We start from the raw sequence: 20,436 nt of genomic DNA on the forward strand, positions 1-20,436 counted from the left end.
GTCATTTGTGATACATAAGAATTACAGACAGCCTGGAGAGGAGCATGACTTACTCTTTCTAGATAAAACCATCTGTCTTGTTTCAAGAAACTGAGAACACTTCGTAATTTTCCCCATGCAAGGGTGTTGCAGAGTCCTTTATCCTCAGATTTCCAGGTATCTTGCATTGCCCTATGTTCTGGTGAGGGTGACCTGCGGGTGCTGTAGCTGTGCTGTTACAGCTCAGGATGGACTGTCCAGGCTGGGTGATGTGGGGCAGTGTTGGGTTGACCAGTTCCAGATCTCTGCTGCTACAGGTAACTCTGTCAAATGGTATTGTTCCAAAAATATGAGCTCAAGGTGGAAGTGGATTTGTTGTCCTCAAGTGTAGCTTTCCAGTGGAAGAAGTGAAGTTTGTCACTCTGTCTTCTGGGTTTCTCTGCTAAACAGGATGAACTCTCTCAGTCTCCTTTGGTTGTGTTTTTTATTTTCTCGTTCACGCTGATGGCCTTTGTCTGCACCACCTTTAGTCTTTATCTTTCTAGAAGGTGAGTGAGCAGAATCGCACACACTTCCAGTTGAGTGCTCGGCAGATCCATCTTCAAAGGGACTTACCCATTTTAGCCGGTTTTAGTGTGATTTTCTAAAAGTTGTAGCAACTGCAGTTGTCTGGGGAAGAAGAAATCTGTTGAGCTGTACCAGGGCTTAGCTGTCATGGGGCTTTGAGGAGCCAGTTCTTTTAGTCTGTGCATTACAAGGTCTTGGAGGAGTTGTTGTGTCCGTGTGCAGCCTACTGAGCAGACAGCTTTTACAGCTGGTGACACCGGTCCAACGAGGGTAACTGTTCTAATGACCTTTCAAACTCAGACTAGTGGGCAGTAGAAGTGCATATTTTTATTAATAACTGCCACTTGCCTTTTGTGGTCTTTCTTGGTAAGTTTTATCTGTAAATAGGTTGCATTAAAGCTGCTCTTGGCATCGGATGTCAGACTGCTTCGAGCTCTCAGTCAAGTAATGGGCTACAAATATGGACATAGAAAATAAATAAATAGGAAAGTATTCTGTAGTGAAAGTTGTTTTGAGTCTAGAAGAGGATGTTTATAAATAGTGAATTTCCTGTGGTTAAACATTTTTCACCCCCTCTACAGTTAATGACTTTGTTTCCCTACAGCTGCTGGAGTTTGGTCATTCTAATAATTGTCATTTGTTGCTTGTACAGCAGAAGGAATTTATGTTAGGTCCAAAAAAAAGTATCAAATTATTATCTCTGCTCTAAGGAGCTCTACCCTTTGAGCACACACTGCTTGTGTGTATTTGTGCTCCTAACCCTAGGAACTGAAGATGAAGAGGGAATGAGGTAAGGACAACACCCAGCACAGCCTGAGAATCAGGATATGTGATGAGACTGTCACTGTTGGCATCAAAGCTGTAGGAAGCAAATGGTTACTCCAAGGAAGTGGACGACAGGAGCAGCTGGTGGCATGGATGGCTAGAGGACAGATATGAGTTCTGAATCACTTGTACCCACGGTGATGTTATAAACTGGTGGTTTGGACAAAAAGAAGAGGGACAAATTGGAAGATAATGCACTTCTTAGATATAGGGAGGAGATGCTGTTCAGGAAGGGGAAATCATCCCTGTGGGATGCAAAGCAGGGTGACTGGTTGTCATCACTGATCGAAAGGAGACAATGGATTAGCAGTAGTTAAATTGGATAAGTGATGGGGAAAGCATGTAGGGCTAACCTTATTTGGAAGGGTGGTTGTGTTGGCAAATAGTCAAAGATATTTTTGTATGAGCCTCTAAATAGTACAAGGATTTTGGAGGACAGGCCTTGAATCGAAGGTTGTAGAAACAGCAGGAATCCTTGGTGCACTTCACACCACTAACCACAACAGCTTCATACAAAAAGCATCTGTCCTTAAAAGCTGACTTCAAAAATTTACCACAGATAAGGAATAAACAAAATCTAATTTTAGGTGAAAGGAGGGGACACCTGATAATATGTTTGCCAGTAGGTGAACTTGAAAAATACCAGCTCTTGTCTATGATTTCACAAGATCATGAGAGTTTTGAGGGCTGATGAAATGCAGCACAGCTGATTGAGATTGTTCCATGTCCCAGTTTGGTTTCACAACCTTCTTTTCCATTTGCATTATTTCACAATAGAGTCTAAGGGGTAAGAAATAAGCATGTAATTTCTTCTTTCCTTCACTGTTAAACTTCAGAATGGTAGACAGTCATAATTTTACACTTGAGCTGCACCTTGCTGTGTTGCCCACTAATATATAAGGAATTTTAAACTGAGATAATGACTTTGCTTCGGTTGCAACACTTCATTTTAATGCACTTTACCATTTGACCGTTTTCCCTCACTGATTGATATTTTGGGTGTGTTTTTTATATGTTCCCTCTAGGTGAGGGAATACAACGTGCATTTATTTTTGGTAATGCTGTTTATAAACATGCAGTCTTACATGTGTATATTACAAACGTCTGTTTTAAAGAAAAAACTGACTAAAATCTTAAAACATCTTTAGCAACTGATGGCACGCAACTCCTAAGTTTTGGTTTGCCATTCTGAGTGTGTGTTCCTCTAGCAAAATTAGAGTTGATGGCATATCCATAGGTTGGGGCTGTTGGAAAGCCTTAGGAGCTACATATGTGAAGCACTATTAAAAAATGAGCTTGTTTTCTGGAGACTAGATTGTGTAGAGATATTTCATGAGACGTTGACATTTAAAATACTGTCACTAGATTGAATATTCCTCCCCACCTGCAGTGAGTGTTGGCAACACTTTGTTGAGAAGGCTGTGGCTTAGTCAGATAAAGTGAAAGATAATTAATTTTTTAAATAGTTTTGAGTATTTGATACATCCTCAGAACATGGCATTTTGTTCTGGTCTTGACTTTTTATTGAGCTAATGAACAAACAGGATCATAAGGAGGAAAATAAACCTATGTCTGCTGTGCAGAGTCTTATGTGTGTTTTTGAGGATGCTATGCTGAGGTACATCAAAAACAAGATACCCGCTTTTTTTGCTTTTGGTTTTAGTCCTGTCATTTAGCTGTTAACATCTGTTTTGGCCAGCACAGGTACCTTTGGCTTCTACTTCCAAATACATGGGTATGTTTGTCACTAAGTGCCACCTGTGTAGGTGATACTGGACTACATGGTGGCCATCTAAACCAGAACATCAAACATTTTTTAGTGCCCTGAATTTTAGTTTGTGAACATTCATCTTCTTGTTAAAGACAAGCAGTAATGGGTGGTATGTGCTGTAGCACCATGTGCTGTGTAGTGTTGTTTACAGGGCTATGACATTATGTAAAAGCAGAGTATTTGGGATCATTGGGATCAGTGGTATTCCTCCTTTTGGTGTGCAGGGCATCTATCTTACTGGTGTCTTAGAGGAGAAGCACTCCCAGTCAGCCTGGCACCTGATCAGAGCAGGTTTGCCACTTGTTTGATTGGGATAATTCCCTTGGTTTCTGCTCTATGGCTACCACTAGATAGTGGTGCACAGAGCAATCAGAATAACAAGTGAGGTGTGCACGTTAAACCAGACACAGAGGGCTCCAGTAAAGGCAAGTTTGCTAGTGTTGTACTTTCTTTGAGGAAATTTGTGTAAAAATTTGAGTAAAAATGCAAGTGATGCCAGGCTGGCACACTGACTGCTTGGCAATGGGAGGAAACATCCCCTGTGCATGTTGTGTTGATCTGGTTTGCTGCTCGGTGAGAAGATTTATTACAAACCCCCGTAGGCAGTAGGACTTAATTTAGAAGTAGCTGTTGGTGTAATCCGTGAAGCAACTATTTAAGTGTGTTGCAGATCTCTTCATGGTGGCTTCCCAGCCCTTAGTTTTGCTCTAGTACAGGTTTATTGTTACATTACCAGAAGACAAATGTTCTGTGAGAAGGTTAAATTTGTGTGGCTGACCCCAGCAGAAGAAGAAAAAAAAAAAAAAGCTCTTGGTATAGTGTTAGTTGGTACATTCTGTCTGGAATGGGTAGAAAAGCCTGTTTTAGCACAGTTCTTTGCAGAACAGAAGGACTTGAGGCTGTGCACAGTGCCTTTCTGTACAGACCCTGGTTTGTCTTTTGTCTTAATTCACTGCTTATACTGAAAATCTGTTCAAAACTCAAACTAGGTATTTCGGGTGAAGAACCCTTCAAACTGGCTTTGAAGAGCAGTGTTTTCCCCTAAAATTTCTGGGGGCTCAGGCACTTCTAACATCTCAATACTTTATTTTACTGCCCTTAAAACTGGAAGCAAAGCTGTTAAGCTTAGTAAGCACTGTATCATTGGCACTTCATAGACTTTGTTTTCCCAGAGACTTCCTTTCCCCTCTTGGAGAGCGGTTCACTGCCTGAATTTATGAGAAAGATAATATTTTCTTGTCCCTTTTCCTCTTTCTTGTTTATAGGCTTTTGCACAGAGGAACTGGCTCTGAGGGCTTTTATCAGTGTCCTTCCGGAGACTTTGACATGTTTGGATGGATCTGTTTTGGTTTACATTTAGGTCCCTGTAACTTTCAATTCATGGAGTAATTGACTGTTTCATGGCTTTGAGGTTGGGTACCACTTTGTCTCCTCTCTCATGAAAAGTGCTGTATTTTTAATGGGTTTGGTTTGGTTTTATGTTGTTTTTTTTTTTCTTTCCAATGAGTATTTTAAGAAAGCACATCTGCCTTTACTAATCTGTTGGCTTTTTCCAATTTATTATTTGTGCAAATGACTTTGTGAGATGGGACTTTGTCAATCCAAGATTTGAGAATCTTGGGCAGTCACAGTGCTTTGTGCAACAGTTTAGTTATGCCTTAGAGATAAACCCTGAGATTTAATCTTTTGGAGTGAATGGATGTCACTGAGGAAATTGTTACACATGTGGATTGTGTAGAAATAAATTCCCTTAAAAACAGGGGGTGGAGGGAGCTGGTGGTATCTTTGCATCACTTTAATATCTATTTTCTTTTTAGGCAGTTCCTTGTAGCTGTGGTAGATTCATGCAAGGTATCCTTAATTTTGTGACATCAAAATGTTAAAAAACTTGTTATTTGAAAGGAAATGCCTCAAGGTTTTCAGTCTATACATAGAGCTCCTTCAACTTCCTATGCTGTTGGGTTTTTTAAATTAAACACTCTGATTATGAGTATTTCTGTACATATATCTGTATCAGATTATTGTATTTGATTGTGTAGAATACTTGTGCTTTATTCCCAGTAACAATCAAAATGAGCTCTGCTCAAGAGAGAATTTTATTGGTAATAATATTTAAAAGAGAAACAATAAGTAGTGAATACCCTGTTTTACTATAATAAGGTGCATCTGTCATGCTTGTTTTGTTCAAAAGCAAGAAAAAGTTGAGCAGTGTTGAGGTCTTGTCTTAGAGATATAAAAATTAACTAAAAATTGCCTACACCTTGCTGTTTCCTTTCAATGCAAGCACTGAACTGAGGTGCACAGGTGTATAAGATGTCAGTGTCTTTATTTTTTGTATGCAAATATGTAGATTTCTTGTTTCCTGCCTGTATACAACTCAGGTGTCCAGCACTGCACTACCACTGAGTTGCCCTTCCAAAATTCAGCACAGCATAGGAAACCTGGTTAGGACCACTTTACTCCTGTAGAATCCCCTGGAATACTGAGGCACAGTGCATGAGCTGCTTGGATGGTCACTTCTTCAGAGAGCACACAGAGACTAATTATTGCAGTAATATTTCCACTGCAGTATGAGCCTTTGCTTTGTGGGGATATTAATGGTAAATCCTGATTTTCTGTGTTTCTGTTTCAGTATGTATGACGAATTGCCCTACTCTGATTGTCATGGTGGGTCTCCCAGCAAGAGGAAAAACCTACATCTCGAAGAAGCTGACACGCTATTTAAATTGGATTGGAGTGCCTACAAAAGGTGATGGGTTTACTTTTGTTTACATCAGAAGGACAGGGCAGGCATTAGGTGTTTTAAAAACCCGATTTCCAGTAATTGACTACTTTAAAATCCTGCTTTTGTATTTTTAAGCAATAACATACACAGGCTCTCTGTCCTATTTAAGTGTTAACCAGTTTCTTGCGACTATTTATTTACCTCCTTGTTCTACCAGGTGCCTAAATCAACTCTTTTTTCCCTTATTCCTTACCACTGCCCTTTATTTTGGTTTATTTAATTTTTTTTCCCTGCTATTCCTTCCCCATTCTTTATGTGGGTAAAGATGAATCTTGTTTACAAGCAGTTGAGCAGTCAGCACTTCTGGATTTAACTTCCGACTTCTCCGTCATTTTTTCTCTGTGAACTTTGTCCCACATGTAATTCTCTGTCCTCTTCTTTGTTTAACTGCATTTGTGGAATGACTTACAGTTTTTTGTGTAAATATTAAGAGCCCAAGCAACTGAGGCAGCCACTTGCCAGTCGTTATCACTCTCTTAAGGATTTATATCAGTGTTTTGAGCAGGAAATGACGGTTCAGGTTGGCTGTGCCAAGGACTTGGCTGTCCTGCCTCATTCCTGTGCTCCTGTGGTATCTTGTGGGCCCAGACTGGCAAGTAAAGAAGACCCAAGTCCATTGGAGGGTCTGAGCAGCCTTTGCCTTCTCCTCTGTCTCTGTAGAATACAAAGAACAGAAAGTTTTAGTGTTCTGTGATCCTGTGTCCTGTGCAGTAATGGTAGCTTTATCGTTATGCCTAGTTAATCATTTAAATAACATTAAACATATGAAATCATACTGAAGTTTTGGCTGGATATTCAGAGATGTATTTCCTAGTAGCTCTAAGAAGTCAAGATGAAGAGTTCTGACCTATATTTAAACTGCCTCTTGATTCTAGGGTATAGCTTTTTGAGTTGGCGTTTTCTTAAGCTTTTAGAAACTTGCTTGATGTGCTTTATTTAGAAGAGACATTATGGAGGATATATTATATTGTTTAAGTGTGAGAATTTACAGGATGTTTACAGGATTTAAATTATCACTGGAGTTTGACTGTTTCCACACAGTTTAACCCTTCTGAGCAGTATCAGATACTTGGAGGGTTCAGTTTTATCTGTTAGGCTGAAATGGAATAACAGTCTAACTAGTTTAGCCTATATCCAAGCTGATAAAATATATATGATATAACTATGCTTGTATGTTAGATACACATTTAACCTAAATTTATGTAGATATGTTAAGTTTATGTCATTGTGTAGAGCACTTCACTGTGTGAACTTTGAAAAGCAGGAGTCCAATATTGGACAACAAACTACATATTGTCCACATCTGGCTCATGCTTGGTTGAATATATCCCAAATACAGTAAAATAGGTAGGTGTGGTTTGCCTCAGTTACAGGAAAAGGTCCATGGGGTACTGTGAGCAGCACCTCAGAAAACACGTGCACTTGTGCTTAATGAAAACTAGAGCACTGCTGCATAATTTAAAAAAAAATATACCACATAAAGTTGCCATATGAGCTTCCATCCTAAGTTGCTGATTACTGTTTGTCTTTGTTAGAAAGGATGACTTGGGATTTTCTTGCAAAACCACAGAGCCTTCCTGTTTGTGTCATCAATGATGCAGTTGTGCTGGAGTTGAAGTCAATGTGAAACCCCTCAGTGCCTGACTGAGGGAATAGATGACACGCTGCCTAATGCTTCCAGCTGATGGGACTGAATCAATACAGGATCAGTATCTAGTAGCCCTAACATCTGTTACCCTTTGGCTCTTAATGTCTTAAAATTAGTGTGTGCTTAATTTAAGGAGTGTTCTTGTTCTCTGAGACAGATGGTTCAAATTAGGAGGTTATGTAAACCAGAGGAAAAGATAAATGCCATCTTTCCATGTAACATTAAGCCAGCTGGAGAGCTCAGGAGCAGAAGGTGGGGGTAAATAGCCCAGGGTTGGTGTTAGTTGAATCATTTCAGCCATCAGTTCTGTGTTTTCTTCCTTCCAAAATCCTCTGTTGTTTAGAATGTGAAATGGTTAAAAATACAGAGGACTTTTGTCTGGGCTTCTTGAAGGAAATGAGGTCAATTAGATGCCTGAACAGAATTGTGTTGCAATGTGGTTTTTAGATACTAAACCTTGGAAGCTTTTTTGAATAGTTGTGGCTGTGTGGTAGTTGTGATACCGGTTAATTTTAGGAAACTTTTTCCATGGGGATGGATGCTAATAATAAGGGCAAAAGATTGTCCCACTAGATAGCACTTTTCCTTTGCTGTGCAGGACCCTCTTGCAGTAACTATTTCTTCCTATGAAATTCATTACTTTTGATTTTTAAAGGTCTATTGCCTGACAACACTGGCCATCTGATCTTGCATCTTCTGTTTTTCTTACCAGGACCCACCTTTTCATGTGGCCAATGATCATTAAAACCATCACAGAAATAACTTGGATTGTTCTGCAATCCATGCCATGCAGTTGGCCATGAAAAATTCCATCAACATTGCTGAATTCAAACAAAACTTGACTTTTGGGGAAATAAGCAATGTTTGTATCTTTATCCTCTGCCCCCAATCCCAGCAGCAATCTGTATACAGCAGCTGGTTCTTGAGCTGTTTTATTCTATGTCTTTTCTTTTTAATTACAGCTCTACAATTGTGTCTGTTGCTTCTTTTCCTCTTTCCAGAAATGAAGTCTGCCAAATAGCTGTACCTTGGCAGCTTCTCAAACAGAATACTTCAGTGTGATCTACTGTTACAAAAAAAAAAAAATAGAAAAAGCTTTGTAGTTCAACAGAAAAAAAAGCTATAGGCCAGAAACAACTTAAACATTAATTGCATTTCAGAGACCTACTTTCAGAGCCGTTGAATGAAATTAATTAGGGTTCAGTGTCATTGTCTGCTCTGTAGCAAAACAGAGCTGCCTTGCCCTAATGCCATACCCAGTATTGTGACATGTATGGCCATGAACCTCATGGACCTTTGCCCCAGGAACAGTTTTCTTTGACCACTGTTAAGAGCTCACAGTAAGATTATGTTCCATACTTAATGCTGATTTTTTTTTTTTAACGTTTTGGGGGTTTTTTTTTGTTTTTTACAGTGTGAGGGTTTTTTTTAAATAAATAGAACAGGGGTTGTGAAATAGAATGTACTAATCCTTAAGGAATAGAAGTATTTGAGTGGGGTTCTGAAAACAAGTTTCCACTGCTCAAATTCTAAGTTTTGTTTATCAAAAGCAAGATCGATTAGTTCTTTTTAGAACTCTTCCTTGCTTAAAGAAGAGTTCTAAGTTTTGGGAGGTGCTACCAGAGTACTGTTTAACTGTGTATATATACAGAAGAAAAAGCTAGTAATCATAATTATTAATAATTATTAATGCTAGTAGTCATTAGTAGTCCTTCGTAGACTTTGAGTAACCCCTGTAAAGGAGGAAAAGAGTTTCTTTTTGTTGTCCAGGCAAACTGGCAGAGGCACTTCAGTATGGCCAAGTCACTCCACTGAAACTACCTACAGCCCAAATATTCTTTAGCCATTTCCATGATTTATTGTTGTCTTCGTATTCAAAACCCCTCAAAACACAGGAAGTAGTATGATATGTTAGCTTAATACGTGCTAAGTTATTTTATCCTTGCAGGTGGTTTGGTTTCAAAGTTGTCATAACTTTTGTCCTTTTTCCATGACTGTTGTTAGTTCCCACTAACACTGGTTTTCTCCTGGCAGAGTTTAATGTGGGTCAGTATCGTCGAGATTTGGTGAAAAAGTATAAATCCTTTGAGTTCTTCCTGCCTGACAATGAAGAAGGCTTGAAAATCAGGAAGTAAGTCTTGATTATGTTTGGTACACAATGCTACTTGTATTAAAATGATGTCCTGTGTAATTTGCTCTTAGAGATGGATTTAAGTTGCATTTTTGTATGCTCAAGAAGGCCCTTAGGGAGACTGCAGCATGAAAGGACAGGGAGAAGAAATTCTAGAGAAGCTGGAAAAGTGATTTTTTTAGGCTGATTAAAATTTGGAGAGAAGGTTGATTGCTTCTTGATTCCTTTTCACTAGGCTATGACTACTGTTATTCCTGTAGATATTCTAGGATATTTTCACTCAAAACAAAGCAGTTTTAGCAAGTAGTTACTTCTTTTCCTACCCTTTTTAAGGTATCAGTTAATGGATGTGACTCTTTCTGCTGCCTAATTCCAAAAATGCCATTTTAGAGCTTTTTTTTTTTTATCATAAAAAGAAGAGAAAAAACACCACATAACTGCTTTTCTTTTTGGTTTGCATACTGAAATTTTTCACCTGGAGCACTTTGAATGGATTTGTCATTACCTATTCAAATGAGCAGGAATCAAACCCTATAATTTTCTCCCTGAAATTGTCTTTTTGTCCACCATGCAGGTGCCTCATGCAGTCAGTCAATGCACTGCTTCTAAAATTGCCATGTTTTGCTAATGCTGTGCAAAGCAAGGTCAGAACCAGTGTGAACATCTGTGTCCACATGAAGCATTTGAGTCTCTCCTCATCTGGAAAGAGGCTGTGCTTCAATGTAGAGACAGACCTTGAGAAGAAAGGTTAGATGAAGAGAAAGATCTCTTGATTTTAATTCGACATTGACTGTACTTTTTAATATGTTCAGGAAAGCATTTAAGAGCGTGCAGCACGAAATGAGAAGGAACAGAAATTTGAGAGGAATGGAAATATTTTTTTTATTTAGGCTACATAAAATGTGGACTGGTTTGTTCTTAGTTCAGCTTCAGCTCAAGCGCCAAAAATGTCTGGATTTTCTTTTGTGGCTTTCCCTCCCCTTGTCCTCTCTCTCCCTTCCCTTTCCCCCTCAGCAGCCCTGAGTGCTGCTAATGCCAAATAGAACAACTTGCATAAGAACCTCCTAATCTTTTGGGACTGAGGAGCAGCTTTGAGAGGTGCATTACCCTTGCAAGCCACTACCTTTTGCTTACAGGTAGAACCAAACCTTTTAATGTGCCTCCGTGTCACCTCTTAGACTAAATGGTGAGGGATATAACATGAAAAAGGGCTGAGTGAGCTAATCTGCCTGCTTAGCAATGAGTAAAAAGGGTTTATATTTATTCAGTGAAGATTTGACTGTTGAATCTCAGCTCCTGACATCTATTAAATGTGCTAATGTGGAAATACTGTCAGGATTGGAAAGCCTTCATTTCTCTTTTAAGATAAAGCTGTGCATGCAGAATGTGGTAAATAGAAGAGTTATGAGTTTCAGTCTGGAAGTCAAAATCGAGGAGTAATGCATAGAAGGGCTGTTGAAATGGTCAGGCTTTTATGTTGGTACTGCAAAGAGACTGCACTTACTGGAAATAAATGGGGCTTTGTTCTACTAACAAGTAAATCATGTACAATGTTAATGTTGCCCTCCAGCATTATTGATGTGTTAGGAATCACAATGGACTTTGAAGATGATACTAATTCTGTGGACATAGGAAAGTTGCAAATGAATGTGTTCTTGTTCAGATTTACCACAAGTGTAGGGGTGGGGTTTTTTGGTGTTTGTGTCCTTAACTGCCTCCAGCACTAATTACACTGGGTTGGTGACTGCAATAGGATGTTATTTTCACCCTAATACTTGATGCTGACTTTGTTTTACTCTCTGTTTCAACACGTGTTTTTTACATAAGCAGTTTTCCCACAATAGCTCAAAAGAGAAGAAGTAGATTTGTGAAAAATAGTTGTCTCTTCCTGTTAACTTAGGGCCACAAGATAAGGGCCTTAAGTTGGCTTAATTTATTTATTCCCCCCCCCCCTTTGAGAACCAAATTAAGAAGCAAATATCTGAATAGCTAATTGGGAAAAGAATACAGTTGCAGGGATGATTCAGTGATGTTACTTTAGATCAGTGAAAGTTTATCCTGGTCAGCAAAGCTCTAGTGGGTGTTCTGTGGTGATGTAAAGTTGTATCAGTTACACAGAGGAGCCAGATGAGGTGACCATGTTTCCTTGGTATGACTTGGTTGTCCTCGGTTGGTTTTTCCTATGCTTGGAGGGGGACAGTGCTTTTGAGATAAATTATCTAATATTTGCATGACTTTAGCTGTTATTTGACTTTTACTGTCTCTCATTTTTAAGACAGTGTGCCTTAGCAGCGCTGAATGACGTCCGGCAGTACCTCAGTGAAGAAAATGGGCACGTGGCTGTAAGTTTCTTGTTGAAGACACATTCTTGAGATGCTTCTGTTCTTAACAGTGTGTGTCTGCTGGATAGTACACAGACTGAGTAATTCCAATAGCTCTTCAGTTTATCAGATTTTTTTTTTTTGGCAGTTGTATGTTAGATCTGCCCTGTTGCTGAAAGGAGTGCTTAATTTCAAGGTGATGATGCCATATGAGCAGCAACCTTTGATTTGAGGGGTTAGCTGGGAAGAGGGCAGCAAGAAAAATGTCCCTCTTCTCTCCATGTTGTATAATGTACTGTTAAACACATCTGATGTTTTGCTTGCACCTCTGTTTCTATTTGATGATCTGGTGTTCCAAGTGGAAGACTTGCTGAACAAAAAATATCCTCTGTATTGCTTGGCAGTTGTGTTACTGGCATGAGAAATCTCTGAAGAGAGCAGGAGAAATGTCATAATAAATTGATGCATACCTGAGTATTTAATAATGGGATGCAAAGCAACAGCTCTTCAATTATTGTCATTGCATATTCATTCAGATTAATTTGCGTAATGTTTTTCTTAAGTCTGCTGACACAACTCTGGTGTTTTCATTAACTAATCAGGGAAAACCATTAACTGTAACTGTAAATTCTGCTGGAGACACAAGGGAAACGTTATACTTTAGCAAGCTTCATTCTTAAATAAAACACTGATATGTTCAGAGCTAAATGTAAGTCCTTAGAAGAATGGCTGCATTGATCCATGGGCAGGATTTACAACTCGTGCAGATCTTCTGCCCATTAAAGATTTTCCCTTGCATTTTGAATTGTAGATTCATTGCAGCATCTTTTTTTGTGTAGTAGAAGTTAAAACCTATCCAGTAGTATTTAATGATGATAGTAGGCCAGGAGGAAGATTCTGTCCTTTATTATGTGGTAGGTTTAAATTCTGGTTACTCCTTTCAAACCCAGTGTTCTGCTAGTAATGCATTCAAAATATTACTGTTTTTAGTATTTAGAAAATAGTATGTGTAAAGTAGGAATGTCTGCTTTCCTCTTGAGCATGTTGATGTGGTGGGGTAGAGGGAAGGGGAAGTGTTTCCGTTGCTTTCCTTTACGTTGTGGGACTTTGAACCCTTACTTTTATTATCACTAACAGGCTGTGATGCTTTTTAAATGCCTTTCTCTCTCTTCTTGTAATTATTCCTAGGTCTTTGATGCTACAAACACAACTCGAGAACGTAGAGAAACTATTTATAAATTTGGTGAAGAAAATGGGTATAAGGTGAGTCAGAAGCAAAGCAGTTCTGAGCTAATGCCTGGACAAGTAAGGCAGGGATAGTTTTGCTCTTATCTGTACCCTGAGTTTAAGAAGTGCACTAGCACAAGGCACATCCTTCTTAGATGTTTATTAATAATGCATTTTGTGTTCCCAAAAATTTTTTTGAATTAAAAGCCATCCCATCCTCATTTTCCTCATCTGTCACATTTGTACTGTTTGGAGCTGTTTTGTGCTATGGCTTTAATTCTGTCGTCCTGGACCTGTAGTTCTGAGTGTACTGTCAGCAAGAACTATTTAAAATACGGTTCTTTGTGCAGTTCAGACTTTTGCTGCAGAAACAGGGAAGGAATTCTGTGTTAGTTCTGTACAAACCAAAAACTGTCTGTGGTTTTCTTCCTTCTGTCCAGGATTGTTTGGCATTTAGCTGTTCTCCAGTAAAAATCCATTTCCTCTAAACTTACATCTCCATAAAGCTTTGACACAGCAAAACACAAACCTCTCTTTAAGGAGGCTACTCCATTAGCTGAGAGGCTTCTAAAGTATTATTTCAGAAGCATTAGTTACTCTTTGTTTGACTGAACATGCATCCTCTGCATTTATTTCTTCTCCTTCCATGCTGCATTTTTTTTTTCTCACTGAAAAATTTTTCCACTCATAAGCATTGTTGGGGAAAAGAGTATAAAGAATGATGCTTCATGGAATGGTCAGCCGGGAATTTCTGATGAGAGGGTCTGGAGAAACTTCCTGAGTAAATGGAGGGAAGTTTAACATAGGCCACTGCTAAAAAGGCCTCAGCATGGAAGTGGGCAATATGCTGCCTGTGTGTGTTAGTCTCCAGAGCTTTTTTAATGTATTCTTCCTTCCTTCTGTTCATGTGACTTCCATTTGGACTGCAGACTTTTTTTGTGGAGTCAGTGTGTGTTGATCCAGAGGTCATTGCTGCAAACATTGTGGTGAGTATTGTGATGGAGGAAAGTTTGCTTTAACCTCTCAGTATTTTTAGAAGTACATTATAAGAACTTCCAATAGAAGAAAACTCCCACGTTATCTCCCATTAGTGGAACAGTTTGCATTTATTTTCCATGTGAATGTTACTAACTCAGAAGTTTAATTTCTCTGAAGAATACTTATTTTTGCTTTACATGTATTTTAATTACTTCCAGACAAAGCTTCTTGTTGTGTTCTCCCCCTTCCTATTTCTTTAAATGTCCATGAAAAAGGGAAAGAAACTTATGTACTGCTCTCCTGGTTTTATTTTAAACAGCAAGTGAAGCTGGGTAGTCCTGACTATGTTGATTGTAGTAATGATGAAGCAACAGAAGACTTCATGAAAAGAATAGAGTGCTACAAGAACTCATATGAGACGTTAGATGAAACTCTGGACAAGTAAGTGATGAAACAATACTGTGATCACAACTGGTGATCCAGTATTATTAAAATGTTTTCTTCAGGGTTAGAGCATCCTGTAGTGGGGATTAGGGCTTCCAAGTCATGTTTTTTAATGGCTTGAGCTCTCTTTCCTTTGGCAAATTAGAGTGAGTTGACTCAGGGACTGTAGCCTGGAAACTTCCTTGTTTGAGGAAAATTGACTAAAAAGTCTACTCTGGGATAATATTCTTTTTGATTTTCCCACTTGGAGAATGGTAGGATTCTTCTGGGATAGAACTAGTGTTTAGGATTTATTCCAGACTTGCTATGGTGGTTGGTTGGTATGTAGAGGAGACTTGAGTGATTTATAAGCATAACTTAATTGGTTGGCATGGTTAAGATTAATTATGAACACATCACTCTTAAAAATGTGACTTCTAAATTTATTTATTTGTGCTTGCAAATTGCCCTGCAGATGCAGGACTGTGAGAAACTGTCTTAGCTAGGTTATTTATCCTCATGCCAAAGCATTCTTCTGTTTCTCATTAACTTTGAACTCTTGAAAGTAAGGTAGGGATGAACCATACGAGGAGTTTCTCTTGCTACACTCCAGGATTTCAGAGTGGGATTTGGGGCTGCAGTCATACCAGGTGATCCTGGGTTGTTCCAGGACCAGAGCTGCAGAGAAGGCTGAGCTGCATTTTAATGTAATTGGGTGTAAGCAGCGTGAAGCTGGTTCAATCGGCTCAGTTCACGCGTGTAATTTCTGTGATGGACCTAATGGTTGTGCCTGGCTGGAACAGTAATGATTAACTCCAAAGAACACTAGCAGGGATGAGGTGATGCTCGTTTCTCATCACCTCCATTTGATTTTAGTATAAGTTTTCATGTTTCACTGTGGTATGAGGTCTCAAATGCATCGCTAGAAACCAACAGCGGTAATTTTCAGCTTATTAGACTCTTTTCCTTGTGTAAACTAGAGGCTACTCTAAAATTATAGCTCAGATGAGAAAGAATAAGCAGTGAAAGTTGAAATTATAAGCTGTCTGATGCTGAGAGAAGGTAGTGGTGGGGTAAATTACAGTACTGTTAATAAGTAGTTGTTGCTGGAGTGGTTGAGAAAATGTCTTGCTTCAGACTCGTCCCTGGTCCTTCTGATGCCCTGGTTTTTCTGGAGGGATTAACTGAGATGGGGAAATAGTGACTGTGCCTTTTGGCCCTGAGTGCAATCAGACACTGAGGGAAGGTGTTTGTAACCTGGAAAAAAATATCAGGTATTGTGAAATAGCTGGATACCTTATTCAACTGTGGTAACTTCAGTGACTCCACTGAATCTTTCTTTCAGTGGGAGGGCTGTGTTTCGCCAAGAGTAGGATCTAGATTTGGACAAAGTGCAAGTAAAGGAAACAGAAAAGAAAGTTATGTGAAAGGAATAGAGTTCATCCTGTACCTTTGGAGTATTGCGTTGTTTCTTAGGACTAATGCATATTCCATGGGTATTTGAGGATTTTTTTCATTTCTTTGGCTTGTTGCCCCTTTGTTTTATAATGAGAAGAGAGGTTGGAAAGATTGTTGTACGTGCTAATAGAAACTATGTGGAAACTTACTACTTTTTTTTTTTTCCCCTTTTATTTGCTCATGAAAGGGATCTTTCTTACATTAAAATTATGGATGTCGGAAGGAGTTATCTTGTGAACAGAGTGATGGATCACATCCAGAGCCGGATTGTCTACTACCTCATGAATATCCATGTGACTCCTCGGTCAATCTACCTCTGTCGACATGGAGAAAGTGAACTCAATCTGAAAGGGAGAATAGGAGGAGATCCTGGGCTGTCTGTCAGGGGGAAAGAAGTACGTACCTGCTGGACAAGCGTGACGGGGTTTTGTGTGGGTCTGTGCTGTGTAATTACAGCTTTTTTCCTCTACAGCCTTTCCTCTTAGCATGTTTAAGAAGGACTTTTTTTAGTTGCGTGTTTGCGTAGTGGAAACAGGGTGGACACTTTGTGTGTTGTGACTTGGTATGTACTCTTTTATCTGTTTGTCTTTCTGTTGGCTGAAATTCCTCTTTATCCTGCAGCACAGAGCAGTTGGCAAGAGGGCTTTATTTCTTAACTGTATCTTTGTAAAATCCTGACTAGTTGTTGGATAATCGGGAAAATACACAAGTTAAAGCTGAAAGGAAAATTCCTGGAAATGAAGTTAGGAACCGCAGAAAACTTGTATTTTCCTTGTACTACTTTTCTTTCCTCTCCTCTCGCACTTGGATAATGGAGTGTGTTGTATTTCTTAGCGAAAACTTTGACAGTATTTTGGAAAAGTTATAATGAGTTTACAGAGGCTAGAGCCCATGTATTCCAAAGGGAACACAGTGTGTTGGCTCTGAGCCCTCATCCAGTGTCTCATGGTTTTTCTTTCAGTTTGCCAAAAGCTTGGCACAGTTTATTAATGAGCAAAATATCAAAGATCTGAAAGTTTGGACGAGCCAGATGAAAAGGACGATTCAGACTGCTGAAGCCTTGGGAGTGCCTTATGAGCAGTGGAAGGTTTTGAACGAGATAGATGCAGTAAGTTCTTCTCTTTAAAGTGTCTAATAAGTTGCTTTGATTGCTAGGGATGAAGGAAGTACTTAGTATTTTAATAATATGCCTTTTATGGGATGGAAAGTCATTGAAGCTGCTTCTAGAGGCTGGAAAAATTGTCATTAATTCCTGTTAACAAAGCTAAGCATTTTATTAAATTTTGCCATAGTTAATTTATTCTTGGTGTGTCTTTCCCAGTAAAACATTTCCCTGCAGAAACCAAAATGTTATGAAATTTTGGGTAAGTGGGGGTTGGAAAGAAGTTTAGGGTAGGTGTGGCTTGCTAGTTGGCATTTTCCAGCTGCACCTCTGAGATATATAAGCAGGCTTAATAGATGAAATGTGACCTTGCTTGCCCATGTATGTAACTTCACCTCTATAGGGATTTAATGATTCCTTCTAACCACATCTGAGTCCAGCTGAGTGTCCTGTTTATCACGTGTGACAATTTTAAGTGTCAGAGTAACAAAATGAAATTGTTAAAGGTTATTTATACATGGTTTTATTTAACAGTGATATCTGCTTTTGGCACTGCTGGAAATACATGGGTTTTAATTATTTTCATAACCTACAGGGAGTGTGTGAAGAAATGACATATGAGGAAATACAGGAAAATTACCCGCTTGAATTTGCACTGAGAGACCAAGACAAATACAGATACAGATACCCTAAAGGGGAGGTATGCTATTTTTAATTTTTTAAGGTGAAGGGCTTCCTTGTCTTCTTGAAGACATGCATGCTGGCCTTAAGAAAAATAAATTTTAAAATTAATGAAAAGGGTATTTGTTGTACTTTCTCCACAGGAAAATACATGGGAGCTTGCAACGATCGAGCCCAGACCATTTAAATTGATTCAGGGCTTGAAAAACAGAACAATAAATTTAGAAAAACAGTGGAGAGCTTTGATCTTGTGGGCATGGTTCCTGTGCTGGTCCTGTAGTGATAAAGCAGGAAGAATTGCAAGGCTTCAACTGTTGCATATGCAAAAACACTGCCAAGTTGGGCAGTTTCTATTCATCCTTGCTCTTGGTGATGGCTGTTTTGCAGGCAGCTCTGGATGAAATGCTGGGGGAATCTCAAGTCACGTTGGTCTTTCACTTTATTACACTCCTTGCCTCTGGGAAAATCAGTTGCTGACAGCTTTTCTAAAGCAACCCCATTACAGTGCAGCAATTACCAGATGGTCACAGGGTCTGTCTGTGGGTGCTGAAGGCTGGGGATCCTGGGCAGCAGGGTGCAGGAGTAATTGGACCAGCTGCTCGCTGTTTGTGTCATGGGGACCAGAGCTCTGTCATCATCTTCCTCAGCAGTCAGGAGCAATCACTGTGATAAGAGCAGCGTTCCTGGGAGTGTGACCCCGGTTTTACTAATGAGGCAGTCATTAAACTGCTGAGTTCTCCTAATCCGTTTGAACAAGGACTGTTTGTTTTTCAAACCGGTGCCGGTGCCGTCCTCCGGGATGGTGACAAACATTTCAAACTCCCTCAGTGCCTTGGGGTGATTAGTTGAGCTCAGCCGTTAGTCAAAGGTAGATTTGTGTGTTTGTCAAAGGCAGTTTTGTGTCCCTGGTAACAGTCTGAGGGGGTTTGTACAGCTCACTGGAGACCAGGGGCTTCCTCTTGCCCAGGGCTCAGTCAGCAGGGCCACTTTCCATCCTGCCCTGGGACCAGGTGTGGTCAGTCCCTGTTCTGCTGGGTGATGTGTCGAGTTCTCTGCATTTACATTGCATGACATGTTTTGGAAGTATTGTCTGTACCGTGGACATGAAAATTGACTTAATCATGCACAAGCAGAAACCCTGCTGTTTACCAGCAGCAACTTTCCTGCAGCAGATTCCCTGTGCCCATGCAAGAGCATCCATTCTCCTCGCTCTGTGACTTCTGGTGGGATGGTGGCTGCTGTCACCAGGCCACTTCAACAAGCCCTTGGTTTGTTTTCAAAGGGCAGGCTGAACAAGTCGGGCTCTGTAAGGTCTTTGAGTGCTTACTGTAGGCTGGGCTTCCCAGATTTTTGCTTGGAAGAGGGATGCTTTTGAAGATGAGGTATGGAAAACGATGTGCAAGACTTAACCTGTATATTTGCAGATGATGTGAATTAAATTTTAGGGATTTTGTGGAAATTCTTGATCAAAGTGGCTAATTTAATAAAGGTTTTCCATGAGGGAGATTTATTTTATGTGTCTGCACTTTGATGGTCTGGAAGACCCAAACTGTGTGCTCAATTTAAGAAAAATTATTATTGCAGTGTTTGTCTGTGCACTAATATATAGAAGATGACTAATATGAAAGTAAGATCCCCTGTATATACATACACTGTTCAAAGAGTTTTCCCTTTTTAATGTGCTGTGTATTTCTCCTCCCCACCCAGTCCTATGAAGATCTTGTTCAGAGGCTGGAGCCAGTAATTATGGAACTTGAAAGGCAGGAAAATGTGCTTGTCATATGTCACCAAGCTGTCATGCGCTGTTTGCTCGCATATTTTCTTGACAAGCCCGCAGGTAAGTCTCCCTTGATATACTACAGATGGTCTGTTTTTTGAAAATTAACTGATTAAGCTTCCAAACAGTAAATTCCATCAGTTTTCTATGTGTTAGGCAAGTACCCTAGTGTAATTTTTTTATATTTGACCCACACGTGAATCTTGGTAGTTGATGTTATTGAGCTGCTCCTCACCTGAAACAGTGATGCTTTTTTGCTCTGTTTGATTAGCATCTCTGTTTGCATGCTAGGGAAGAAGACAGATATAATGTCAGATACAAAACTCATTTAAGTGGTTGACCTGTAACATAATAGAGAAGTTACTTGTAACCTGTGTTTCATATGTAATTTGTGGTTTGATTTCTCAGAACAACTCCCTTACCTGAAGTGCCCACTGCATACTGTCTTAAAGCTAACCCCGGTGGCTTATGGTAAGTTGGATTAAGTGTATGTAATATATTAGTCTAGCTGTACTGTCTTGTCATCAGGAAAGGTGGTGAAGCATTTAAATCAAACCTAAGTTTATTTTGCTTTAAAATGGAATTGAACTGTTAGGTCTGACGTTGCCTGACAGCTTTGGTTAGAATCGATGAATCCTTTGGATTACATGTGCTTTGCCTTATGCCAGGAAATACGTATGTGTTGGTGAAGGCCTGGAACCACCAGAGGCTGTAAGTGCTAGAGGACAGTTCTGTGCTCAGTTCATGTGCTATTTCACTACTT

General features: G+C 39.5%; 1 protein-coding gene across 6 annotated transcripts in view; it reads left to right on the forward strand.

The window, feature by feature from the left end:
• Window positions 1-20,436, forward strand: part of LOC113976141 (6-phosphofructo-2-kinase/fructose-2,6-bisphosphatase 4) — a 51,191-nt gene that overhangs the window by 17,053 nt on the left and 13,702 nt on the right. For 5 of the 6 annotated variants that reach the window (XM_027701031.1, XM_027701033.1, XM_027701029.1 and 2 more), the window contains exons 2-12: window positions 5,775-5,891; window positions 9,610-9,706; window positions 11,982-12,048; window positions 13,216-13,290; window positions 14,184-14,240; window positions 14,552-14,673; window positions 16,301-16,508; window positions 17,075-17,221; window positions 17,811-17,915; window positions 19,604-19,733; window positions 20,082-20,144. In XM_027701031.1, coding sequence (XP_027556832.1) covers window positions 5,775-5,891; window positions 9,610-9,706; window positions 11,982-12,048; window positions 13,216-13,290; window positions 14,184-14,240; window positions 14,552-14,673; window positions 16,301-16,508; window positions 17,075-17,221; window positions 17,811-17,915; window positions 19,604-19,733; window positions 20,082-20,144 — 1,188 coding nt within the window. Of the gene's footprint in view, window positions 1-4,971; window positions 4,994-5,774; window positions 5,892-9,609; window positions 9,707-11,981; window positions 12,049-13,215; window positions 13,291-14,183; window positions 14,241-14,551; window positions 14,674-16,300; window positions 16,509-17,074; window positions 17,222-17,810; window positions 17,916-19,603; window positions 19,734-20,081; window positions 20,145-20,436 lie in introns of those variants that run through there. The other variant, XM_027701032.1, reaches the window with a different exon arrangement.

Source organism: Neopelma chrysocephalum, unplaced genomic scaffold, assembly GCF_003984885.1.
Source record: "Neopelma chrysocephalum unplaced genomic scaffold, ASM398488v2 Primary Assembly neopelma1_147, whole genome shotgun sequence".
Classification (NCBI taxonomy): domain Eukaryota; kingdom Metazoa; phylum Chordata; class Aves; order Passeriformes; family Pipridae; genus Neopelma; species Neopelma chrysocephalum.